We start from the raw sequence: 27,421 nt of genomic DNA on the forward strand, positions 1-27,421 counted from the left end.
GCTGAAGAGTGGACCGAAAAGTAAGAAGCGAGACCGAATGGCCGAAAAATTAGAAGAGGAAAGTGTAGAGGTGTTTGACGACTCAACCCCTTACAACTGAAACAATCTCCATTTCTGCTTCTTTGCACCTTTGTTTTTGTTGCTTCACACCTTTGTTCCTACCGCTTCCTTCACAAGAGCTGCAACCACAAAAGTGAAACTTTTTCCATCAAACTCTTGTATATCCACCAAACCCATTCACCCATTTTTCTTTGTCCACCAAACTGTGTCCAAGGTGCAGCCCTTCGTTCACCCCTTTTTCTATGTCCATTAAACTCGTTGCAGATCTCCTTTATAAGCCACTCTTCGCTAAACTTGGTAGTCACACACCCCTTGCATGAAGAAGATGGGTTGAGAAAAAAAAAAGTGGAAAAAATGGGTTAAAATAAGAAGACCCTAAACACTAAAATTCTAAAGTTGATGCACTCCCAACTCATCTATTCGAAAAAAAATTATATATTTTTAAATATTTCAGAAAATATTTTCAAATTTGGAAATACCTTCTATATTTTGAAATGTATTTTTTTTAAATATCATCTGAAAATATGTGTCATCTGAAATATTTTTTCTGATCGAGAAGTATCTTTTGGATTATACAATCTAAAACAAATTTAAAAAATATATTTCGGATTGTACTCCAAAACATGTTTTAAGATTCAAAAATATCTTCTAGAATAAATACATTTTGGAATGTAATCGTTTTTAAAGTATATTCCAAATTGTGTACTCCAAAATGTATTTTTATATATGAAAATATTTTTCGAATTACATAATCTAAAATATATTGTAAAAATTAAAATATATTTTTGAATTTGAAAATAACACAATTTAAAAATGGGGTGTGGGGATAATTTTTACCTTTTTATTATAATTATTATAATTTAATGAGAAGTAATTTGAGATTTATGAATTTGATGGGGTTTTATTGAATAGACAGGCTTAGTATTGGTGTGCAGGGTCACACTAGGCTATGTGTCACATGTTGTAGTGCAAATCGTGTGTCAAAATTTCAGAAGAAAAATACCAACTCTTCTCTTAAAACTACTTATTGCCGCATTTACTAGGCTGAATGAATTGGCAGTTTTGTCACATGCGCATCCATCTACAACCTTTGAATTGGTTGGATCGTGAACATCATCCTTAATGTTTCCACCTACATGCTTGAATTTTTTTTCAACCAAATCCCTCTTCTAAAATATCCTAAAATCTTATCAACTATATTTTCAAACACGAGTCTATGTCCCAAATGCTAGAATAATGTAGTCAAAATTTACGTCCTTTTGTACCAGAAACACGTAAAGAATAATGCTATTATTTGGGGGAAGAAAAAAACCACAAAAGATAGTTACTTTGGGCAGCAGCGATAACTACGGTATAGGCTAACAATGGGGAAAATGTATGGCATCCAAAGCCACACAAAGAAACAGACACACAAACACAACACCCTCTCTCCTTTCCTTCCTCAATGCAAAACTCATTCTCCAAAAAAAATGCCTTTTTTCCACTTCCCATGTTCCCTCTTCCGTCTGGCCCCACCACTTACTGCCCCACCACCAAGTATCTACAACATCACAACCACTGACACCTCTTCTCCGATACCATAACATCACATACCAGGTTTTTTTTATTATATCTCTTTCAATTCTTACATCGCACTGTGTTACATTACATGTCTTTATGCCTAGGCTTTACCTTGATAGGACAAATATCATGGTTGTCTTGTATGGAAAGTTGGTGAGCTAAAAAAGCAAAAATCAATGCTAGGCAGAGCAGAGACACCCACCTCCCCTTTTCAAATCTTCTTTTGCATCACTAACTTCTTTACAGCATAAAGTTAAACCAAAAAACAGACCCCTTTCTTATATGCTTTTCCTTCTATTTCAACGTGTTATTATGGCTTTTGTAACCTCAGGTTTGGCATTCAATTATGTTGTCACTTTTGTTTCATTTGTTTTTAATTTTATTTTCTTCTCTCTCTCTCTCTCTCTCTCTCTCTAGTAATTGCTACAGACGAAATCAGCGAATAAACAACATAGGAATGATGGGGAGGTTGAATTATAGGATAGGGTGCATGAGTTTAGTGCAATCATAGGTCACCCATTTGTTTCAAAAATGGATTTGTCTTTTCCACCCATTTTCTTTCGGTTAAAGGAAAAAAGGTTGATAGAATCTTGTTTCTGATTGCACCCTCATGAGATTGAGGAAGCGTAAACGATGTTTTCCCTCTTGTTCTTCTCTTCGCAAAGTAAATTCACCATTGTTTTCTCACATCTTTCTCTATCTTGAGCTCCATGTTTGAAAATTCGCCTTAAGAAAAAGATGTTTACAATGTAGAGTCTCCAGAGGAATTAAAGCATTGTCCTACCATTCAGAATCTGTCTCTTTTTACCTAACTGTTCTGAATTTAAATAAATTATCATGTGGATGCTTCACTTGCATTTCGATCTTGACACTGATGTAGCCTCAAGTGGTTTTGTGCTTATTATCTGCCATTTGGTTCAATAGTCTTTTGTCTTGTTGTTTCTTCTTCTCACTCTAGCTACTGGAAAACGAAGAATTTCTTTTTGATGAGTTTAAAAACCAAAACATGATTATTCCCCGAGTCATTGTTTAGCATTTTGAGATAGAAGGCCAGGATTCATTCATCTGAATGATTGGAATTGAAATTTGTCAGTCGTTTCGGTTCATTGACATGTTGTTCATGTTCCCTTTATGCCATCACTCTTTGCCTAAGGATGCTTCCAAATTTGAAATGCAGGTTGACGAGGATGAGATTTATTGGAGACACAGAAAGGAAGATGAAGAGTTGGAATGGACACCTAATTCCACTCACTTAATATCTCAGTTGACTCAATGTTTTAGTGAGTACATTTTTTTTTCTCCATCTCTTTCTTTTTCAGCACATTTTTGCTTCTCTTCACAGATCAATATGTTAATTCATAGATGTTATGAGTCAATGGGAATGTGGAGGACAAGTGAACATTGTGAGAAATTTCAGACAGTTTCCATAAAATACTTCAATCAGCAGATTTTCATGCTTCCATAAGGACGTTATTCTTGTAAATATGGTGATATATTTAGCTGCCTATTTTTTATCAATAAGGATTATGTTTTTTATTTGGCAGTTTCATTTTGGGAGCATTCTTGATTTCAATCCTACATATGAAATTATAGTACCCTTTCCACCAATGATTAACCTAAAGTGAAGTGTGAGGACTAGACATGTGTAACTCTGCCTTTCAAGCAGAAAAATTGAGCTTGTTTGCTTGGTTTGTTCTATCCAAGATTCACCTCTTAATTCTTAAGGACTTTGTTGCAAGGAATCCCTCTTCTGCATTCTGTTTTCTGAAATAGCAAATGAAATCAATGACCATTTTCAGAATGCATTAGAAGAAATATTTCAGATATGAAATTCAGTATGTCAAAGTATGCAATGACTAACAACACTTCAACTTGATGATTCTATCCTGTGTCAGCATTATTTATCATTCAAATTTTCTTCTGGTGATGATCGACATTTTGTTGCATGTAGCTAATGCTATGGTTGGATCAAGATCATGGATAGGAGGACTCTTTCACCGCACAAGCACTAAGCGAAATAATGACAAATTTATTGACTATCCTTTGAGTCCCATTGAGGTAAAATGGAAGTTGATGATGTGTTGAATTTCCCTTGTCATTGTCTTGCTGTTTTTCCTTCTCTTTGATTCCTGTGTGTTTTAGATCAGATGAACTTAAATTGTTTCTATGATTATGTCAGGAGGAAAGACTTCAAAGGCTTCAAGAACGGGTGCAAGTGGCTTATGATGAAACTCGCCCCGAACATCAAGTACATATGTTTTTTGTGAACCTATTTTGCCTCTTTATTTCTCAATGATTCAGTTTGTTCTTGGAAAATCAAAGCTTCATTTCTGTTTCATAGAAAGACAAACTCTATCCTGAAGTTTTAGGAATGCTTTCAACTTTTGATTTGTAATGTCAATACACGTTTTACTAAGAACATCATCGACTTCCAACAGGAAGCACTGAGAGCATTATGGGTGTGTTCCTTTCCCAATGTATCTCTGGAAGGCCTAATTTCTGACCAATGGAAAGATATGGGATGGCAAGGTCCTAATCCATCAACCGACTTTAGGTACACAGATTCAGGAATACGACAACATTTTTTCTGATTAGTAATTGCATATTATATAAAAGCACTTGATCATGCACAGTTAAAGAGAATGCATTATGCTTAACCAGTCAGTTACCTCAGAATTTTGTATTCCAACGTTATATTATGTCTGATATCCTGATTTCCTCAGGGGATGTGGCTTCATTTCCCTTGAAAATCTACTGTTTTTCGCGAGGAAATACCCGGTATGCATTTGTGTCTTCTATTCAGCTCACCTGAAACAACTTCATCTGCCTTTTATGTCCTCTCATTTTAGTTTCTTGATATCGATGTTGCCAGAAAAGATGAGTTATTACTAATTTTATGGAAATTCAAATGAAGGCATCTTTTCACAGGTTGTTACTGAAGAAAGAAGGAATGAGAGCAACCTGGGAGTACCCATTTGCTGTTGCTGGCATTAATATATCATATATGTTGATACAGATGTTGGATTTATACTCAGGTTTGTGTACTATTTCACAATGCTAGAAAGAGTAAAGGGTAGCCCAGTGAACTAGTACTCCACCACCACACCCACTTGAGGAAAATGCTAGAAACCACTACATTGCATTTGGACAACATTTCTCTTAACTTTATTCTGATGTTGCAGCAATGATTTTGTTGTTTGACCATTTGGGGTTTGTAAATATTCCCCCTTGTCAGAAAGTGAGAAAGCAAAGTACATTTTCCATTAACGTTTTCACCAACTGTTTGTTTTTTGCAGAAAAGCCACGATGTCTTCCAGGCTCGAATTTTGTCAAGTTATTAGGAGGTGTGGTTACATCTTAATCTGTTGTATCAAATGCGTGCATATATTTTCTTCTTTTGATGTTTTACTCCTTCAAATGCTCATGATTCTCATTGCATCTTACTGCAGAAAATGAAGAAGCGTTCGATATTTTATACTGCATAGCGTTTGAGATGATGGATGCACAATGGCTGGCTATGCACGCTTCCTATATGGATTTTAACGTATGCTTTTTATTCTCCATGTTTTCTGCATCACCAGTTCTTCATGCTTTTCCGTCCTAGGCTGTAGGGTGAAATAATCATAAAAAATAAATTATTGTATTTGTAAAAACAAAGAGAAAGTGAAAATCAAATAGATATAAAAGATGTTGGGTGTGAAAAAAAAAAGATTGTTTGACACCATTTAACAACCACTTGATAAAAAAAATACTAAATTTTTGTATTTATATGAAAAAAAAAAGTGAAAAGTAACAAGGTAGTATGAAATTAATATAAATAATAGGGTGTCAAAATACCATTTTTCTTTCCTTAAAATAAGAGAGCTGCTATATTGTGTTATGGAACAAGGACACTAATGATTATCTGACACACTACTATATTGTTTGGTCATTTTAAACTTTTGCAATGCATTGATACTGCCCGTGATCCCGTGTCTTTAGGATGTTCTAAATGCAACACGAATTCAATTGGAGAGAGAGCTTTCCTTAGAAGACATCAACAGAATTCAAGATCTGCCTGCTCACAATCTGTTGTAACACTAAGAATAATTCTTCCTCTTCTGTCCATAAGCAGAAAAAATTCAAGTGGCACAATTTTGTAAGTATTGCAGACAATGTCTATCCTAAATGAACTGCAGGACTTTGCTTCTCTTCTGAATCGATTTGTATGAGTCACCTTCGAAGTTCTTTGTATGCTGAATAAATATGAGATAATGACATTGAAGGTGCGTTTGAGAAGCATAAATTGTAATCGTTGTGGAGTTCTCAATCCTTAGGGAAAAAGGAAAGAGATGAACTGTGAGAAACCATCTCATCAAACAGTTCAAAAGAAAATTGAATTACAAATCTTGAACATAGAATACTGATGAGGTTAATACAGAAGTTAATTCCTTAGCTGAAAAAATGTTACATTGATTAAATTCGTTTAATTGTGACAGGTGTTTAACAACTTGTTGCCTAGTTCAACTAGTTAATAATAGTTAGAATGATTAGTTTAACTACTTTAGCAGTTAATTAATTTACTTTATCTTTGTGTTAAGACTTCTAATATTTGAACATTCGAAACTATCACATACATATATTTGTTTTCAGATCTAATACAATAATCCTCATGTTTAATATTCCTTAATACAGAAATAAGGAAATTTCAAAATTCTATTCTAATATAATGTTTTTGTTCTCCTCTTCCATTAAAATTCTTCCTCTCTCAGTTTTGTTTTTTCTAATCAAATATACTGAATTGATTCCTTGAAAAAACTGATTCCTAACTTAAGTATAAAAAAGTGAACCAATTTAATTCTAGAAGTTGACAACTAACAATGATGTGGTTTATGAATTTGACCGTCTTAATCACTAAAACTATTAATAACAATAGAGGTCAAGAATCAAATTTTTGAATTTAAATAATAGAAGCCAATCTTAATACTACTAAAATTTGAATACCAGATTAATTGAAGACCATCTAAAATTTTCTTCCTCCTGTCTCTATCTTTTTCTGAATTATTTGCTGTCTTTTCTGAATTTTACTGCTAAAAGAGACAGTTGCATGGTTTTCAAACTCTAATGGACATGGTCTCCATACATGTAAACATGTCAATACATAGTGGAACTGACACTGATAAATGACTAGTTTAAGTCTAACTTATCATTGTTAATGAGAAAATGACCTTCTGATTTGTACTTATGCTAATGCAGATGGGTTTATAATCGTATTTTGTTTGTTCCATTTTTTTCTCTCTGATAATCCTTCAACTGGCATCTATAAGTGGCACCTAGCTAGCTGTTATATTACACAGTTTTGAAATGCAGCAGTACTATAAAAGAAAGTGTAACAAAATTATATGGTGGAGCATCAATTTAACATGATTGTTTCTACTCATCACACTTTTGAACTAATTTATTCATATTGCTTACGAAGAACTAATTAATTTCATATATATTTAGAAGACATGCATACATTTGTCCATCAAAATTTTGTCCCTTGAAGGAGTTTAGTTACTAGGAAACGTAACTATAATTAATCAGCATAATGCACGAATGGTTTGACAAAGGTAGCACACCATGCTGTTACATGGTTAAAATGAGTGAAGAACATTCGATATTCATGAGAACACATAGGATAACATAAGAGATTGTTGTGGATTGGATTCACCAAAGAGCATTGAACTTTTTTTTGTGACCTCATCAAACTCATCATGGCATGGCAAAAGGAGAACATTGAATTCTGCTTTACTTGGTATATAAGCATTAAAAGCGCATATTCATGTCCACCATTGAAGCCTATCCACATCCATCATCCAGTGCTAGCTGGATATGTATACTAGGTGAGCCATTTCCAATTACTGTATTTGTCCACATTCCTTCAATTATGACGTATTTTAGATCACGGAAGATTGATAAACTCGAGAGTTAACGGAAACTTACGAGAGTTTGGTAAATTCGAATAGCAGACTCGAAACTAATCTCCTATGAGTTTACTTTATATAAAAAGATTAAAATATTTATAAATAATATAATATTTTATTGTTATATGATTTTATAAATAATTTTTTTAATGAAATATTATTATTATTATTATTAGTATTAGATTATTATAAAATATTTTTAATTATTTTTTATATTTTTCTAATATGATTATTATTTTATAATAAATTTAATTAGTTACAATATTTTATATAAGATATAATACACTTTATATAAAACAAACAAAATGGTGATGGACTAAGGCCCAAAAACCCATAAAAGAAAAAAAGGAAACTTTAAGCTTAATCTCTCACCAAACTTTACTTCTACCCATAGTTGAGTAACATCAGTGCGACACTGGTACAAAACTAACACAACACAAGAAGACTGACAATAGGCCACCTACAAGAGAACTAAGAACAACCAGAACAAAACTACACTACATCAATAATTGCATGACGAGTCATAAGAGTGATAAAGCGAAGAGCTTGAACCCTTATCGCGAGTCACAATTGAGGAGAAAAACGTATAGTTGATTTCACATAGGAAACTATAATCTTTGTTGTCATTTTGGATTTGAAGAAAAGTCACATTGGCTCGCCAACCCGTTTGCTAGATCGCGAGTTTACTACCAAGTTAACTTATGAGATGAGTGTAGGAACGTAAACTTGGATGATTCTACAAGTTGAATCACGAGTTTGATAACCACGACTACATTTGCATCTTATTAGGATAAACTTAAATTTAAGAGGTTAATGAGTAAATTTGTTTAAGCCTATTCTCACTGGTTATTTTCCATTCTGTTTTAAGATAGAACTAGGGTGGTTGTTTTGTTACCGAGTTGGTTTTTATTCTAAGGATATAGGTCAGTGTTATTTAGTTAGTTGGTCCAATTTTTATTTCGTTTAGTTTTCATGTACAGTAATCAGCCAAAGGGTCCACTTCTATGACTATTTAAAGCCATCACAATTAATTGAAAGAAAGCACAATGAATTTAAATACAGATATTAGTGTGTGCATTAAAGTTTTTTCTATAGTTTCTTTTTTTTACAAAGTGGTATCAAAAACTTTTTATGCTCTGGGTGCCAAGTGAGAGAGAAGAGAGAGAGTGTGTGCGAAAGAGTGTGAGCTTGAGAGTGTGAGCTTGAGAGTCTTACAGAAAAAGGAGAATTAAACGAAATATTATTGTGTATGAAAAGTCGTTTAAAGAAAGTGGGTAAAGAAGAAATATTTTGTAACGTTTGAAGCCAAGCTTATAAATAATGTTTTCTAGACCAAGTTGTCTAATAAATTATAAAATCATAAACAACGTCTAAGAAAAAAAATGTTTCTCTTTTGAAATCATCTAATAGACTATATGAGTAAAACAAGCTAACGTCTCATGAAAATGAAAGATTGTCTCTTATATAACACTAAGGCTAGAAGAAAATATTATTCAATACAGTGTCATATCAAGCAAAGCCTTTTAAAGAATACATTGTTTGATGAATGATCGCTAAATGTTATAGCCTTTAAAGAATCATCTAAATTTAATACCATTTGGTTATACATGTTCTATGTTTTAACAAACGATGCATTTATAAAATTAAAGAGTATAGGGAATGAGAAATTCGCATAAAGAATTGTATACTGATTTAGATCAAAAGACTTTATGTCCAATATTTAATCTCTCTAAAGAGGGATTGACTAATCACTAAAAATTGCCAAAAACTTACAATCACATAGAATAAAATTAAGCTCAAAAAGCATTTCCTTCACAAAGGATGAATAACACCTCCTTCGACACACAAAGGATGAACAACTTTCCTAGCAAATACAACAACACTCAATCATTCAAGACACACTTTGTCAAAGTTCTCACTCTACCCACCCTAGGTTTTTCAAAGGTCTTTTTCAAAAAAGGCAAAGAGTTTCTCTCAAGCACATAGCTTTAAACCTTTGAGTGAAAATTTATTTTGAACTTAGGTTGAGCACTAGTGCAAAAAAGGCCTTTAACGTCACCCTTTAGATGTCCGACCCTCAAATATCCAATGCAAAAAATCCGGTGGCATTTTCCATAAATAAAACAACCATATAGACGTCTGTTCTAGAGGGAACAAACGTCTAAAGCCATATAGACATCTAATGTGGGGGGAACCGACTTCTATATAATTATTTTTGAAATCTTAAAAGTCACCTTTTAACTCCATTTAGACGTCAGATCCCGCCAATCTGACTTCTACAGCCATATAGACGTCTGATGTGGGGTGAACCGACTTCTATATACTCATTTTTGAAATCTAAAAAGTCACTTTTTAACTCCATTTAAACGTCAAATCCCGCATATACGACTTCTACAGTCATATAGACATCTGATTTGGGGGGAACCGACTTCTATATACTCATTTTTTAAATCTAAAAAGTCATTTTTTAACTCCATTTAGACGTCAGATCCCGCCAATCCGACTTCTATAGTCATATAGACGTTTGATGTAGGGGGAACCGACTTCTATATAATTATTTTTTAAATCTAAAAAGTCACTTTTTAACTCCATTTAGACGTCAGATCCTGCCAATCCGACTTCTACAGCCATATAGACGTCTGATGTGGGGGGAACCGACTTCTATATGGCTGCATTAAAACACTGCGAGCGCAAGGCAGCAATTACGCGCACTTAATGTTCATCATCTTCCTCGCATTTTCTCTTTACGGGTTACGCTTTTCAGGTTCGTTTTGTCACTTTCGCACCGTTTTAAATTAATTTTACTTCGATTACATCACTCTTTGATGCATTATCTTTCATTTGAACCGATTAAAATGCGTTTTCGTTGGGTTTTGGTGCTGTTTTGCTCGTGTGCTTGGGCGGCATTCTTGGGCGACGATTTCTTGCGTTTTGCACTCCTCCAATTCTCTCCACTACGTTTTTAAAACCATCCAATACAAAAAAAAAGTACAATACATTCTCTTCAACTAAAATATAAAATTGTAAACTCGAATCACCATGAGCCAAGAGCAACCCAAGAGGCCTCAAGCGAAAAAAGATCCAATCAAATATTGCAACGTTTTAGATGTTTGATATATAGTGTCAGACGTCTATATAGATGTCTGACCTGTATGGATCAGACGTCTATATAGACGTGTGACTTATTGGGTCGGACGTCTCATTAACGTCTCCCATATAGACCTCAGACAGATATTAGACGTTAAAAGCCCAAAATAACAGACGTCTAAAGCTCTTTCTGCATTAGTGTTAGGTAAACTAGATATAGACCCTTAATTTGAAAATTAGGTCAAAAAACTTAAGAGTCTATTCCCAATTATTACTGATAATCGATTATCATAAGTGGTAATCATTATTCCAAAATCTATTTCAAAACTTATTTTCTATCAGTGATAATTGATTGCCAACTAGTCATAATCAATTATTCCAAAGACTTTTCTAAAAATTTGAAATTAGTTGTGATAATTGATTATCACTTATAATAATCGATTATTCCAAAACATTTTTGAACATTTGGAAACATCCCTGAGCGATGTCCTACTTGGGTTCTACCTATTGACTCTTAAACTATTATTTTTAAATATAAGACACAAATTACAAGACTCTAACAAACTAAATTATCCATTCTTCAATGTATCTCTTGAATAAAAGTATTCTTTAAACTTCAACACTTCTCTATAAATCATCATCAAAACTCTTTATTGAAGCAAGATGTCCATCTTCTTCGTTTTGCTAACAAGGATGATAGTGAAGAGCAAATCAGTCAGCAGAATTAGGTTGGCTGAGGACAAGGAAACAATCGAGGAGGTTAGTCAGGAGTGGAATGTTTTAAGTGTGACAAGCACGACCACTATGAGAATGACTACAGATCCAAAAAAGGTTATAATTTTGGTAAGCCCGACCACACATTACAAGGTACTTTCAGGTTGAGAAGAATGAGATAATTATAAAGGAAGATGATGAAGAAATAGGAATTCTACTGATGGCAAAGAGCTTCAAAGCTGACCTGTCGAGCTGGAGACCGGCTGTCGAGTTCAATTTGGGTTGTTTGAAGGCTAGAAGACTGGATGCTGGGATATATCTAAGTTGTGTCGAGCTGGATGTGGATTGTGCCAAATTGGTTGATCTCGAGCTAAATTTATACTCGATGGAGAGAAATTCCATAGAAAGTGAAGTGCAGAGCTTTGTGGAGAGCATGGGCAACCCAGTAAAGCAAGTGGGAAGCTCTGTTGAGTTTTTTAGGAGCTCGAAAAAGATGGTCGAGGACGTGCAAAGCTTGACAAAGATGATAAAACACGATAAAAAAATTGGTGCTCATGGAGCAGCAAGTGAGGTAATCGAAGATGTTGGTGAAAATGATACAAGAGGTCGTGGAGAAGAAACTCAGAGAAAAATATAAAGAGATACAATGTCCAGGAAAGCTAAATTGGATGCTTCAAGAAAAAGTGAAGAATCTCAGTGTGAATAGAATTTTGCAGATTTATGTCATTCTAGTTCTACAAAACCAGTCTAACACCAACTATAGATGCTCAAACCAACCTGTTCTCAAATCATATACATTTCAACAATACAACTCACTTCAAATAGAGGCTCAATCATTCAATCATAGTAGGGTTTCAATCACATTATTTCTAATGAAAATGCAAGCTTCCTAATTCAACTCAATATCAAAAAACTAAATTACACAATCCAACTATCATCCAAGCATACAAGCATCAATCAAAACTTACCTATCAGCTAAAATCAGAGTAACTAGCTTCCCTTACCTATCAGATGACCAAACGACTCTAAAGACCCTAAAACAACTCCAACAACTCTAGGAACCCTATGTACTCCTACAAACCACAAAAACATGATCATCGCATACCATCAGGACCATTGATAAACACAGAGTCTTATAGAAGACTCAGTTGAAACATGCGACTAGAACAATTCATATGCATGAAAAAAATGCACAAACTAAGAAAAAGAGCATGAATAAACTTTTTCTTTCGTAGAAACTAATCGAATAGACTCAATGATCTCACCTCAAGGATCACTTTGGCATACTTGATCTTCAGATATATGGACAAGGAGTTAGAAAATTTAGAGAGAGGATAAAAAGCTCCTAGAGAAAGAGTTTTGGATTTTAGATAAGGAAGCTCATTAATAGAAATTATATTTATACCTTTGAACTTTTAATATTAAAATAATTGAGTCTTATTGTTTAAAACACTCTATGACAACTATGACATGATTTTCTAGGATCTTATACTGTTCATGGGAAATAATCATGCTTTGGAGATTGTTGGGATTAGTATTGTCAAAATAAAAAATATATGATAATAATGTATAGACAATTCAAAGGGTAAGAAAAACAAAGAAGTTGGAGAAGAATTTATTTCTCATAGGATAATTAATAACCTTAGATGTAAGACTCATACTAAAGGTGAGATCTTACATGTGGTTAGAAAGAATCTACTAGTCATGAAAGCAAAGAAAATCGTAAAAAGATTTTATATACTTTTGAATGATAAGTTGAAATAAGCATATCAAAGGGAGCTCAAATATTTTAATAGTTCATTAATGCATATATTTTGATTGACATTCCAAATTTTGTAGAAAATTTTGGTGGGTTGCACTATGTGTTGTGCATATTTCATTGTGGTTGATTTAATATTATTACTTTCATTTTTGTGTCACCTCATCAAAACCAATGCAAAATGCTACCATTTTTTAAAATCCAAAATACATGTTAATTAAAATTTATATTCTAATAAACTATATAAAAAAAAATCTTCTCGAGTCTTATAAAAGTGCAATGTACATTAATGACAAAACTTAATTTTAATAATTCAACAAGATGTAGATATAGATCAAAGTTGGACTAGTAAAATACATATAACTAATGACTATAAAAGAGAAATAAAAAAGAATTTATAAAATTCACACACCGCAATGATGAAGTGATGCCTATATGACCTTGTGTGCATTATTTTAATGGAAGAATACTCAATGTTAAAAAATTAGTATGTTTACAATCTATACTCCATAATATTAAGGCCTATATGAAGTGTAAGTTCACTCATGATGGGGAAGGGACAAAAAATATAACAACTTAGAAAAAAGTAATAACGCAGTGGAAATTCAATCTCCCGTCTTGCGAGAATCTGTGAGGAGCACCAAACAAATAAAACAAAAATAAAATCCAAAGCACAAAGAGACACCAACAATTTTTAACGTGGAAAACCCCTCAATGCAATGGTAAAAACCACGAGTCGTCCAGACCAAAGAAAAATCCACTATGATCAATAATAGGGTACAAAAGAGTCTCCAATAATAACACCAAATGATGTGTTCAATAAGCCAATTTAAATAAGCACAAATGCTTACAAATGAGAACAAAGAAGATGAAAATTCTCCAAAACAGGGCTGCTGGTGCGGGACCGATTTCTCCCAATCTAGATCTCCGATTGACGATCCGAACGGTCAGAATGAAGAACCATATGTCTGGAACCTACTGTCTAAATATCCGCTCGATCCAACGGTGAACGACTTCACAGCAACGAAAACACCAATGCAGGTTTAGGGTTATGCGGGAATAACTTTCTCTCTTCCTTTTTTCTCTCACTTGGCTTTTGCCTCTCTTCAAATAACTCTAATATGCTCTACTAATCTGACTCATCTCTATTTAACCTAGTGAGACATAAAGGTCCTCATTATTTGGGCCTATTCTCCACATAGGAAAGGAGTCCAATAACCCAACAAATCTCTCCCTTACGACTATGTGGAGATATCCGCCAAACCAGCGATCTCACAATAAACTTCAAACTTTCCTCTTGGCAATGCCTTGGTCATCATATCAGCACCATTATGATATGTATGAACGTTCACTAATTCCAACAACTTAGCATCCAAAACATCACGTATCCAATGATACCTCACATCAATATGTTTGGATTTAGAATGAAAAGTTTCCCTTGCACAAAACCAAGCTGAATAGCAAGATGAATAGCACTTTGGCTGTCACAATACAACAAGTATTTCCCTTGCACAAAACCAAGCTCCTGCAAGAATTTCTTCACCCATAAAAACTCCTTACATGCTTCAGTAAGTGCAATGAATTCTTCCTCAGTAGTAGACAACGCTACACATATTTGCAACTTTGATTGTCAAGCCAAGGCTCCCCCTGCAAACTGAATCAAATAGCCTGAAGTAGACTTTTTGGAATCAATGTCTCCAGCCATATATGAATCTGAGTAACCCACCAAAGTAGGCTTATCACCTCCAAAACAAAGCATCAAACCACTAGTACCACGAAGATACCCCAAAATTCATTTCACAGCATTTCAATGCTCTCTACTTGGATTTGACAGAAATCTATTGACTGTACCAACAACATGTGCAATATCAGGCCTTGTACATACCATTGCATACATCAAACTACCCACTGCAGAAGAATAAGGAACTTTGCTCATATCCATCTTCTCAGCTTCATTTGAAGGACTTTATTTAACACTCAACTTAAAATGAGTAGCAAGATGAGTACTTACAACTTTAGCATTTTCCATTTGGAATCTTTGCAACACCTTCTGAATGTAGTGCTCTTGTGATAGTCAAAGTTTCTTCTCGTTTCTATCACAAGTGATACTTATACCAAGAATCTTCTTAGCAGCTCCCATGTCTTTCATGGCAAATGACTCACCCAATTGATTCTTCAAATTTGTCAATTTTGGATACATCTTTCCCAACAATAAACATGTCTTCAAACCATATAGGCTTTTTCGTAGCCTACACACATATTCTTCCTTGCCTTCAACAAGAAAATCATCTGGTTGCTTCATGTAAATCTCTTCCTCCAAATCACCATGAAGGAAAGTTGTCTTCACATCCATCTGCTCAACCTCCAAATCTAGAGTAGCAGCTAAACTTAACACAGTTCTGATGGATGTCATCCTCACCACAGGTGAGAAAATCTCATTGAAGTCAACACTCTTTTTTTGTCTGAAGCCTTTCACCACTAATCTGGCTTTATATCTGGTAGATGTGGAATTGCTCTCTTGCTTCACCCTGAAAATCCACCTGTTATCTAAGGCTCTCTTACCCTTAGGCAACTTCACCAAGTCATAAGTGTGATTATCATGCAGAGATTTCATCTCATCCTGTATTGCATCCAACCACTTTTGCTTTTCTTCACTTTCAATGGCCTCCTCATAACATTCAGGTTCTCCCTCATCAGTCAACATCACATACTCATTGGTAGAGTACTTTTTAGAAGGTTGTCTTGGCTTGTCAGATCTTCTGGGTTGAGCTTCTGGTAACTCAGATATATCACCAAGACTCTCATCTAGTGACACATCATGTTCCTCTTCATCAACATTATCAATAGGAACATCCAAGTCATCTTCAATCTGCTGATTATCAGTATCACCATGTTCTTCATCATCATGAACATCAACATCCAAATCATTAATAGACAATCGAATTGGATTAAAATCAGCCACATTACCATCTTCCTTAGGTGTAGACTTCTCCGCCTTTTCAATATCTTCAATGGTTTGATCTTCCATGAATTGCACATCACGACTTCTAACAACTTTCTTTTCAACGGGTTTATACAACTTGTAGCCAAATTCATCCTGACCAAAACCAATGAAGATGCATTGTCTTGTCTTCACATCCAACTTGGATCTTTCATCCTTTGGAACATGAACAAATGTTTTACAACCGAAGACACGCAAATAATCATAAGTAACATTCTTGCCAAACCAAATCTTGTCTGGCACCTCAGAGTTCAAAGCAACTGCAGGACTTAGATTAATAACATGCACTGCTAAACAATGCCTTACCCTAGAAATACTTAGGCAATTTTTCTTCAGAAAGCATACACCTAACTCTTTCAATCACTGTCCTGTTCATCCTCTCTGCTAAACCATTCAACTGAGGATTTTTAGGAGGAGTCTTCTCATGTGCAATACCATACTGTCTACAATAAGCATCAAATGGTCCACAATATTCACCACCATTGTCAGTACAAATGCGCTTCAGCTTCTTGCTGACTGTCTCTCAACCAAAGCATGGAATTCTTTAAAATTGTCCAACACTTGGTCCTTTCTCTGTAGTGCATAAACCCAAAGCTTCTTGGAACAATCATCAATAAAAGTAACAAAGTAAAGTGCACCACTAAAAGACTTTACCTTCAATGGGCCACAAACATCAGAATGCACCAATTCAAGCAACTCTGACTTCCTGGAAGAAGGATGCTTCTTGAAGGATACTCTAGTTTGTTTACCAGCCATGCAGTGAGAACATTTCTCCAACTCTACACTCTTCAATCCTGAGAGAACATCCTTTTTAACTAAGCAGTTAAGTCCTTTTTCACTGATATGCCCAAGCCTTCTATGCCACAAAGATGACTCCATATACATGACATTTACACTATCTTTAGCAACCAAAGCTTTTGTCCAGTAAAGCTTAGAGTTTTTCTCCCCTTTAGCCACAATCAAGTTACCTTTGGTAAGCTTCCACTTTCCTGAACCAAAGTGCTTATCTCCATCATCATCAAGTACCTGCACATAAATCAAGTGAAAGCGAACATCTGGAGCATGTTTAACTCCTCTAAGCAACAACTGGATCCCCATGTTGGTTTGCAAGTGAACATCACCAACACCAATAACCTTAGACACCCCATCATTACGCATCTTCAATACTCCAAAATCACTAGGTGTATAAGATGTGAAGAACTCCTTCCTGGATGTAACATGTAGTGTAGCACCACTATCAATTATCCACATGCTCTCATCAGATACAAGATTAATAGCGTCATAATCACAAAGACAAACAAGGTCACCACATGTAGTAGTAGTAACACGATCACCATCATCAGTATCTTTTTCTCTTTGCTTACCTTTTTTGTCTTTGCTCTCTTTCTTCAACAAAAAACAATTCTTCTTTATATGCCCTGTTTTGTGACAATAGTGACACTCCACATTCTTGTACCGAGACTTGGACTTGCTCCTACTTTTATCTCTACCACTATTTTGTTCTTTCTTCTGGTTTCTCCTCCTATTCTCTGTAATAAGCACTTCTGAATGAGAAGAAGTACCATGTGTCTTCCTTCTCATCTCCTCATTAAGAGCACCACTCTTTGTCATTTGCAAAGAAATATCACCATTAGGGGTAGCACTGATCATGGAAACCCGAAATGTCTCCCACGAATCCGGTAAAGAGTTTAATAGGAATAAGCCCAATAAATCATCATCAAATTTTATACTCACTTCTGTTAATTGATCATAGCGTCCTTGAAATTCACTCAAGTGATTTGAAACAAGAGTTCCTTCCTTGTACTTCAACTTCACAAAATTTTTCAACAAGTACAATTTATTAGTCCCTGACTTAGAAGCATACAAGGACTCAAGCTTATCCCATAGGCTTCTCGCATGTGTCTCATTAGCAACAAAATTATAAACATTATCATCAACAAACTGCCTGATAAATCCACATACCTGTTGATGTTCAAAATCTCATTCTTCATCGGGCTTGGATTCCGACTTATTAGAAGCAAAAACAAGAAGATGCAAATTTTTCACAAATAGCAAGTCCTTCATCTTGCCTTTCCATAGGTGATAATTTTCTCCATTCAAAGGAATAAATTTTGTATGTGCCTCCATCATTCACGCAAACTAAACAGTCTCTTAACCAAAGAGCTCTGATGCCACTCTGATGGGGGAAGGGCCAAAAAAATATAACAACTTAGAAAAAAGTAATAGTGCAGCGGAAATTCAAACCCCTTCTTGCGAGAATTTGTGAGGAGCACCAAACAAATAGAACAAAAATAGAATCCAAAGAACAAAGAGACACCAACAATTTTTAACGTGGAAAACCCCTCAATGCAATGGTAAAAACCACGAGTCGTCCAGACCAAAGAAAAATCCACTATGATGAATAATAGGGTACAAAAGAGTCTCCAATAATAACACCAAATGATGTGTTCAATAAGCCAATTTAAATAAGCACAAATGCTTACAAATGAGAACAAAGAAGATGAAAATTCTCTGAAACAGGACTGCTGGTGCGGGACCGATTTCTCTCAATCTAGACCTCCGATTGACGATCCGAACGGTCAGAATGAAGCACCATATGTCTGGAACCTACTGTTCAAAAATAAGATCGATCCAACGGTGAACGACTTCACAGCAATGAAAACACCAATACAGGTTTAGGGTTTTGTGGGAATAACTTTCTCTCTTCCTTTTTCTCTCACTTGACTTTTGCCTCTCTTCAAATGATTCTACTGTGCTCTACTAATCTGACTTATCTCTATTTAACCTAGTGAGACATAAAGGTCCACATTATTTGGACATATTCTCCACATAGGAAAGGAGTCCAATAACCCAACAACTCATACTATTGTTCGTATAGTTAAAAGTATTTTAATCATTATTTACTCACTTTTATAAATCAGTTAGACTAGTTACATAGTGATTAAAAAAAGGATTTTGATGGATGTTGATGATTAAAACTGAAAGAAAAAAAAATAAAAAGAATGAATGGGAAAAAAAATAAAAGGAAACTAATTTTCTTTCTCATCGAATTTATTGTGAACTTGAGTGAAATTGGATTTCTACTCTTAGTATAGTTTTTCCGTAAACCTTTTTTGATATTTTATAGATAAAAATACATTATTAGATAATTATAATTTTAGGTTTTTTAATGAACTTTAAAGTATTAAAATATATATGGACCAGAACCGTAATGGTGTGGTGCAATGTCTAATAATGCCAACAAAGCATGAGACCTTTGTAGCAATGTAGAGTTTAATTAGACAGTAATCTACCAATTTAAAAAGAGAACACCTGTGGAGGAATTTTGTGGAATGTGTGATGTGGCATTTGCCGAATTAGTGTGATAGAAGTTGGGTTCTAAAATTGATGAAATGAAAGTTGTAGACGAATGAAATGGCAACAGGCGAAGGTGGCAAACAGCTAAATGATACTGATGCATTGACTTTCAGAACCCTAACCCATGTGTTAGTGATTGCATCAGTGATGGGTTTGTTGGTTGTTACCACTCTCAACACTTTGAAGGATCAAATTCATGGCTTTACTCACTTTATAAGTGTCTCATTCATTCATGCAATTCATTTCTCAAATTTCACTTACTTTTTATTATCATTAACATCAAAGTGCTAAACATCGTGCCGATTTCATTGAAAATGGAGCCTTCAAACACTCCTTTAATCACAGCATTACATTTTTTGCATAATTTAAGAGAAAACAACTTCAACCAGAGGACAGTTATCTGTCACTATGTCTATATTGCTTTTGACTTCTTGCAATATCTACACCAACTTTCTTATATTTAAGAATTGGTTTTGCTTCATTCGGATACATTTTATTTTAAACTAATCTTTGTATCATGTTTCTCAATTAACTGGAACTAAACCAATTTATAGTAATATTATGTTTTTTCAAGAAATTTATATGCCTGATTTATTTGGTAAGAATATGCCTGATTTCCTAATTAAAGCAATCAGTCTGGAACCATTACTTCACTGTCTGATTTACTTATTTTCTATGTGACTTAAAAACTGGCTTACCAAACCTTATATTAAACAAACTGCAACTTTACATGTTCAAAACCAGTTGCTGCTTTAGTGGATTGTGACTTGTATACCGATACCACATTTAATTAGGCATGAATAATCAATATATATGTTGATATTTAAAGAATTTTTACACTATTATTCACCTTTGAATTAATTAATATATATATATATATATATATATATGTATGATAAGTTTAATAAAAAAATATAGTTTTATAAAATGAAGATTATACTAAACAAGTAAAAAAGATGATATTGAAAAATGTGATGAGTTTGATTTTATGCGAATAAGCTTGACCATGTTTAACTATGGTACATGTTTGACTATATTTATTATTGTATTTAAAATAAAAATTTATGTTCATTTTTGTTATTAATATTGGATAGGTATGAAACTTATTTCTTATTTTGGTAATAATAGTAGGTATATTTATTTATTGAATTCATATTTTTTTATATATGTCTAAATATTTATTTAATAAAGTTGTCTCAAAAAAATTAAAAAATAAAAGGAATATGATATTATAAAAAAGTATTAAAAAAATACATATTTTTCTATAATAAAAGTTATAATTACATAAATTGTAAAATATATTACCAAATAAACTAAAGATATTTTAGTAACTTAATAAAAAATTGAAATTGAGAATATATATATATATATATATATATATATATATTATAAATTGATTTTTTATTTTAGCTAACTTATTGAGTATTGATTAGATTTATAGTCACTGTTAGTTAATTTTTTAAGTTTTTTTTACATTAATTACTCTTGACTGTTAATTTTTTTTTTCACAAATCATTATTGGTCATTCTTGACTGTTGAAAATGTTTATGTTTGTTGAGCAAATTTGACTCTTTTTATTACTTTCGTTATTTGAAAAACTTGTTAAAGATTTAATTTGATTGACGAAAATATTAGATGTCTCCAACAATAAAAAATAAGTATATATATTTTCGTTTTATACAAGTTTAGTTCATTTCTATATGTTTATTATATAAGTACATTTGTGTTACGTTAAACGAAAACAAAAACGCATGATATTATATTATTTATAAAATGAAATACTTTTATCTTATGATCTATTGTTAAGATATTTTAGACAAAGCATAATATGCTAAAAACAATCATGTTTTTATGCTATTGTTTTTAGCACTTTATCAAATCTACAATGACCTTTACTGTAATAGAATAAGTGATACATATTTATTTTGTTCCATTTTAAATTGATAAAGTATTTTTAGTTTATTAGATAACTTAAAAAATTATTATATATTATATCACTGTTAATAAACATAGAGAAAAAAAAACATTAAATTCCGTTTAAAATGTCATAGTTTCTATATTATGTCTTATATTAAACAGAAGAGAAAAAAAATACGTAATACGTGGATATATGATAAGATATCTTTAATACAAGTATGATACCATTTATGGTATTCAGAATTTCCTGAAATACACAAACATATCTTTAGATATACATCATTCATTATTTATAGTAGGGTATACGTTACACGTATTACACTATGATTTTAATTTTAACGCACAATGTCACGTTGATTTCAGAATACTAGTTTTCATCACTCACGGATTTATCTCTTGAAAATTGATCATACGAAATTATCTTAGAGCAACATTTAATAGTGTCGATTGGGTACATGTTAAAGAAAAATAAAATTAACGATTAATACAGTAGAATTGAAAATAAATAATATAAATAGGCCCAAGAAATTAAAAGTAAATTTTATAAAAATGAATAAAAAAAGTACTAGAGAGAAGAAAACGCACGCGGCAACCTAACACCGCACGTGGATCTGGATAATTATGAAATGAATTTATAATTTTTGGCTCCAAAATCTAGGTGAGGATATTTATGCTCATATCACAACCGTATTTTATAAAAGCAGAATTAGGGTACTCCATGTGCTATGTTCTGTTATAATGATGGGCCCACGCGCAAATAAAGCCCACAACGCAAATGCCCAACCGCTTCATCAGATTGCATTCTTTTACTCTTGTTTCTTCGTACCAAACCAAAACAACTACCATAAAAAAATGTTCATGGCAATACGTGGCATTTGCAGAAACATTCCACGTCAGAACATACATACATTACATACATAGATATAAATACAAAATCCAAGTTCAAAGTTGTATGCGATCTCACTCTCACTCTCTCACATGATCATAGTAAGTAACTATGGCCTCCTCACCTACCACTCTACATTGAAAGGAGTCAACTCATTCAGGGTACCCTTTACGAGGGCATAGCTTGTCCTAATCCAAGAACTAGAACTACAATTACAATTACAAATCCTGATAAGCAAAAACAGGGGTGCAATTAATGGTGGAAGCATCCGAAAAAGGAGGATTAGTGATTCGAGAGACGAACTGGTAAAGCAGTGCATTAATTGTCTCAGCCATGCCGAATGCCCATGAAGTAATTAAAGTCATGATGTTGGACCTTTAGTTGCTTCAACCATGAATCTGCCACGCTCAACAGTGAGACCAGTCTTTCTTGGTCCCTACCACAATTCCCTGAGACCCACAAATTCCCTTGCATCTTATACGTGGCCAAACCAAATGCTGCCAGCGATATTCCTTCACCTTCTTTTCTCTTCTCTTTCCCTCCTCCGGTATCATCATCCACATCCATATCTATCACACATCATCAGTAAAACTTCCACTCAGTGCATATTCTCTTTCCAAAGTTTTATTCTTTTTTTGTTTTTCGTCTCAATTTTCAAAAGGGTGTCAGGCATGAATAAGAGATCAATGATAACTATACCTTGGAATGAAGATGACAGTGTGTGGTATGTGAGGAAGCATGTTGAGAGATCTTTAATTGTTCTTCCCATTGGAATATGATATATGGGGTACCTGAAAACAGTACCGATTAACTTAATAAATGCCTAAAAACTCCATCACAATGCCGAGAATTAAGGATACACCTTTAATTTATTTAACCGACCATGAGAATCATATAAGATTATACACCATGTTAAGAATATTAATTACCATGCAACTGCCATCCAACTTGCTGGGGAAAGGTCTACACTTCTCAGTGACATCAACCCTGGGTATCTTTCTGCTAACCCAGTGATCTGAAAACCATAAAAAATATTTGGTCGCCATCAGAGTTGGGTCCACCGAACGTGATTAAAATCTGGATCCGAATTAATCTTAATCACATGTACACATGTAAAAACACGTATTCTGAAGGTATCACAGACCGGAATCAACGTGATTTGTTACGTTACATTACAACAATCACTTGTACTTTCTAATTTTGAAGCCTTAACATTGTTGATGTAGAGTTAATTTTGCAAGTATATTCAACAAAAGAGCAACGTAAAAACAGAATTTTGATTCTTTAAGGACTTGTTTTGAACCCACAGTTTCTGGAAGTCTCGTGTTGATGTGAAGATAAGTTAATCTATTGAAGGACTAAATTATGGATTTTTATTTTTTTAATATCGATCGGAAGAATCCAAGCACAGAAAAGTGAAAACAACATCCGGCAGAAGGTTTTGGAAGAAGAACATATGCTGAAGAAGCATCAAAAGAAGAATAATAATAATTTAATTAGGTTGAAGAAGGGAGGTGGGGGGTTCCACAGGAGAAAGAGATGGCAGAGACTAGACATGAAAGTGCTGTGTTATTATTATGAACAGAGAAAAATTGAGTTCTACGGATTCACATTGATAAGTCAAAAGTCACAGTTAACCTTTTAGGGATGCCCTATCACTACAGATTTTTAGTGATTACAACACACCTTTCTAAAAAAGAACATTCCCTATTTCCTCCTTATGCCTAATCTGTTGGTTCTCATTTCATCAAGAACACCAAAATCAGAATCCAGATATATATGAAGTGAAATTCTGTTCGGCACATCAGAAAACAGAAATAAGAAACCAATGAAAAATATGCAAAAGTCAGAAATGGCCAACAAGAACAAAACAACGCACCTTATCCATTAGAGGGACTCTCCCATATGGAGTTGATCTTTCAAAATACTGAAAGTAAAGATGACCCAATCGATCATTCATGTGCCACAAAGACTCATGCTCAGATCCTCCCTCCTCTGATGAAGTTCCATCCCATCTCCATAGCTTATCACACTCACTCTCTTCACTGTAGGAATCGCTGTACGAATCCCTTGTCTCACACTCACCTGACTCTGTCTCTTCCCTGAAAAAAACAAACACCCAATTCAAATCTATCATCCACCACGCTCCTCTTCAACCAAAGATTTATGATATTGCCACAACCAACCATCAAGCCTAGAACCAACCACAGCATAATTCACAGAAATCACTTCAAACCGGAACATCCTAAAACTTAGACCACGACAACATTCACATGAACACACCAAATATTTTCGTGTTTTTAAACCACTCTCTAGTAGAACATCAGAGTATTTTCGTTAGCTTTTACTTGTATATCAGTTATGAGACTAATCTACGATTCAAAACTCATTACACTTAAATCTCGTGTTCTGCAAAATTCAAATTCAGAGCCTCCCTGTTAATATTTGGTCCGACATTAATCACACTCAAGAGTTAAAACTACTTCTGAAGATGGATTATGCAGAAATCAAATTTAAGTTCTTCCCACAACATTTATTATTGCCAATTGAATCACATTCGTTCAGTACCATTTGGAGATAAAATATGCTTATTTGGGACATCAATGAAAAAACCCTCGGACTTTGATTTCATCAAAAGTCCAAAAATTGAACAACCCCACAACATGGGTATCTTGATTATCTTCATGTGCACACATGTATGACATACCTGAAAGTGCTGCTGGTGAATATTTGAATTGCAGAAAGGTAGGGAACATAGTACTGAACAAGTGTCTCCTCATTGGACAAGGAAATGGGAACTCCAGCTCCGTAAGCACTCCATTCGTCGAACCGATTCCAGAGATCGCCCAAAGTGAAGTACTCAACCGCTTCTCTCTCCCACGGGTGCCACAAACGGTTAAGGTTTCGAATCTCGTGCTGTCGGAAAAAAAAAACAAAAACTGAAGATCAGAGACAACCCACGATCACAACGAGGGAACCCAAAACAGAATGAAACCACCAGAAAACAAAATCTAACAAAATACAGACAACAACACATGAAAGTAACACCTTGGGAAGAAACTGAGACGGAACAATAGGTGTCGTACGGCGGAGGAAGCAGTCGAGATTAGACTTGGATTGCATTGACCCTTTATCGAAAATCATGGTGTCAGAGAGAAAAGAGACGAAGGAGATTCAGCAACTTCTCTCACAATGAGAACAAAGACAAGGGGAAAACAAAGTTGGGAATTTTTTAACTTTGAGCTCAATGAGAGAAAAGAAAGAGAATTTAAATCCCAACAGCTAAGAGTCAAAGTCTTGTGTTTTTTTTTGGCGTTAGAACACCGAATTTTTGCCCGCAAAAATCTCAATCTAGCTGTCTTTTTAATCTGCTTTAACAATTTCCCTGTTTTAACGAGCAGTGACTTGGCCAATAGAAACGTCTCCAATTCAGCACAAAGTTACGTAAACAAACAATCGCAACTCTTTCTCTCTTTCGTAGTTTGATAAACCAAGTCTTGAAGAAAACTCAAGGCAAGCCTTCTTTGTTGGACATTTAAGGAAAGACAACAAGCTGACGCTTTAACCTTAAACCAAGAAGGCCAAGAACAGCAACACACAAAGACACGCTAGATTGAAAGAAACGAAACTGAGGGAATATTTTCTTATTTTAAGGGGAAAAAAAAGTCTTGAAGAGAAACCCGTGTTTGTTTTGTCTGAGAAGAAGTGAAAAGGTGGAAGAAAGAAAAGTGAACAGAAAGAAGGAGTCAGAGGTATGGGAAGAGGATGGAGGAAGGTAGAAAAAAAACACAGAAAGAAAATGGTTTGGTTCAGAAATATCCGAAGAAACAGAAGCAAAGAAGAAGGGACTTGGTTTGGTTTCTAGAAAGTGCGAATTTATGATGAAATGTGAAGAACTGGAAATGTAGAATAGATATATATGAGCATTTTCCTTTACCGCGTCACACACACAAACACCAAATCTGTACCATTTCTCAAATTCATGCTTCTTTCTCTCTTTGTCTCAGATTATATACTCAGCTTTTTCTTTCTCATTTTCTAGGTAATCATGTTTTATCAAGAATTCGTCTGCTAATTATCTTTAATTCCAAAGTTGAATGCACAATTAATTTTCACCGTGACATTTTAGATTAATTATTCGGAAATAATTACCTTTTTAAAAGAGAAGACATGAAATTTTAAAGATTATTTTTTTTGTCATATGAAACGACTTTAATTAATTATTTTCATGAAAACAAACTGCAAGTAATAGATAGCCGTATGTTTTGTTAGAAAAAATATATATATTTGTGGCATAAAAACGAGAAAATGGCATGTCTGACACAATTTTTTTGAGTTTAAAAAAATAGAAGTATGACCACGCATAATAAAAAATTGTGAGTGCGCGAACAAACAAAAGAAAAGTGTCAAAATTGACCAGGACTTGATAAATAAAAGTGAGAGATTTGCTATGCACAACTAGACAAAATATCTTAAAATCTACCAAGTTTAATGTCACTTTCTTTTTCTCAATTCTGGTTTATAATCAAAACTTGTTGGTTTTCGGGTTTAAGGGGATTTTAGAAAAAAAAAATATAATTTACTGTTTTTCTAATAAACTCATGCTATTTGAAGGTTTATATCATATGGCCAGCATCAAAATAAATTTAAAATTATTATGAAATTTTTTATTAAAACTTTTATTATAATAGATTATATTTTCTTATGAAAATAAAACTAATTTTATAATAATCTATTATAATAGAAATTTGTAGTTCTTATATAGGAGATCTTATATCAATTATGGATAAGACGAGTTAAAGTATATAAGTCCAAATTTTATTTTATAATAAAATTTTGTAAGGTTGAGTTAGGTTTAAAGTTTACTTTTTAACATGATATTAAAATCATGAATCGTGAAGAAGTGTGTTAGAAGTCTCACGTTAACTAGGTCAATTTACATATAAGTAATATAAGTGGGTGCAAACCTCATTTTACAAGTTGATTTTATGGAGTTTTGTTAGGCTTAAAATCTACATTTTAACAAGTAATAGTGAAGAGAAAGAAAAAAAATATAAAGAGAATCATAATAAAATTGTAGTTGTATTTGAAAAGTAACTTTAGTAGTTTATAATTAAATTATTTTGACATATTTA

The 27,421-nt window shown here is 33.7% G+C and overlaps 2 protein-coding genes across 7 annotated transcripts; one reads left to right on the plus strand and one right to left on the minus strand.

Moving 5' to 3' along the window:
- Nucleotides 1–1,392: 1,392 nt before the first annotated feature.
- On the plus strand, nt 1,393–6,013 carry LOC108339760 (uncharacterized). Of its 6 annotated transcripts, none has more exons than XM_052878531.1 (10): nt 1,397–1,656; nt 2,798–2,900; nt 3,572–3,678; nt 3,800–3,868; nt 4,059–4,174; nt 4,344–4,398; nt 4,535–4,655; nt 4,917–4,964; nt 5,070–5,164; nt 5,602–6,013. In XM_052878531.1, the coding sequence occupies exons 1-10, from the start codon at nt 1,438–1,440 to the stop codon at nt 5,695–5,697; spliced, it is 1,029 nt and encodes a 342-aa protein (XP_052734491.1). In that variant the 5' UTR covers nt 1,397–1,437; the 3' UTR covers nt 5,698–6,013. The 6 variants fall into 6 exon arrangements, with proteins under 6 accessions (XP_052734493.1, XP_052734492.1, XP_052734491.1 ...); XM_017576961.2 differs by lacking the exon at nt 1,397–1,656 and adding an exon at nt 1,774–1,951; XM_017576959.2 differs by lacking the exon at nt 1,397–1,656 and adding an exon at nt 2,045–2,284.
- Nucleotides 6,014–22,293: 16,280 nt separating this feature from the next.
- LOC108340812 (uncharacterized) lies at nt 22,294–26,240 on the minus strand. The gene is made up of 6 exons (XM_017578402.2): nt 25,335–26,240; nt 24,994–25,202; nt 24,166–24,388; nt 23,216–23,301; nt 22,986–23,077; nt 22,294–22,855 (listed from the first exon to the last, which is right to left on the minus strand). Exons 1-6 carry the CDS (start codon nt 25,428–25,430, stop codon nt 22,614–22,616), a joined length of 948 nt encoding a protein of 315 aa, XP_017433891.2. The 5' UTR covers nt 25,431–26,240; the 3' UTR covers nt 22,294–22,613.
- Nucleotides 26,241–27,421: the final 1,181 nt, after the last annotated feature.

The sequence above is a fragment of the Vigna angularis genome, chromosome 5, assembly GCF_016808095.1.
Source record: "Vigna angularis cultivar LongXiaoDou No.4 chromosome 5, ASM1680809v1, whole genome shotgun sequence".
NCBI lineage: Eukaryota > Viridiplantae > Streptophyta > Magnoliopsida > Fabales > Fabaceae > Vigna > Vigna angularis.

Bases quoted from the DNA above. Each gene is read 5' to 3' on its own strand.
- LOC108339760 (XM_052878531.1), top strand. From the start codon at position 1,438: ATGGCATCCAAAGCCACACAAAGAAACAGACACACAAACACAACACCC. The intron at 1,657-2,797 runs GTTTTTTTTATT...TTTGAAATGCAG, and splicing joins ACCATAACATCACATACCAG to GTTGACGAGGATGAGATTTA. The intron at 4,656-4,916 runs GTTTGTGTACTA...TGTTTTTTGCAG, and splicing joins GATGTTGGATTTATACTCAG to AAAAGCCACGATGTCTTCCA.
- LOC108340812 (XM_017578402.2), bottom strand. From the start codon at position 25,430: ATGATTTTCGATAAAGGGTCAATGCAATCCAAGTCTAATCTCGACTGC. The intron at 24,389-24,993 runs GTATGTCATACA...TGTTTTTTTCAG, and splicing joins TTCACCAGCAGCACTTTCAG to GGAAGAGACAGAGTCAGGTG. The intron at 23,302-24,165 runs GTGCGTTGTTTT...TATGGTTTTCAG, and splicing joins GAGTCCCTCTAATGGATAAG to ATCACTGGGTTAGCAGAAAG.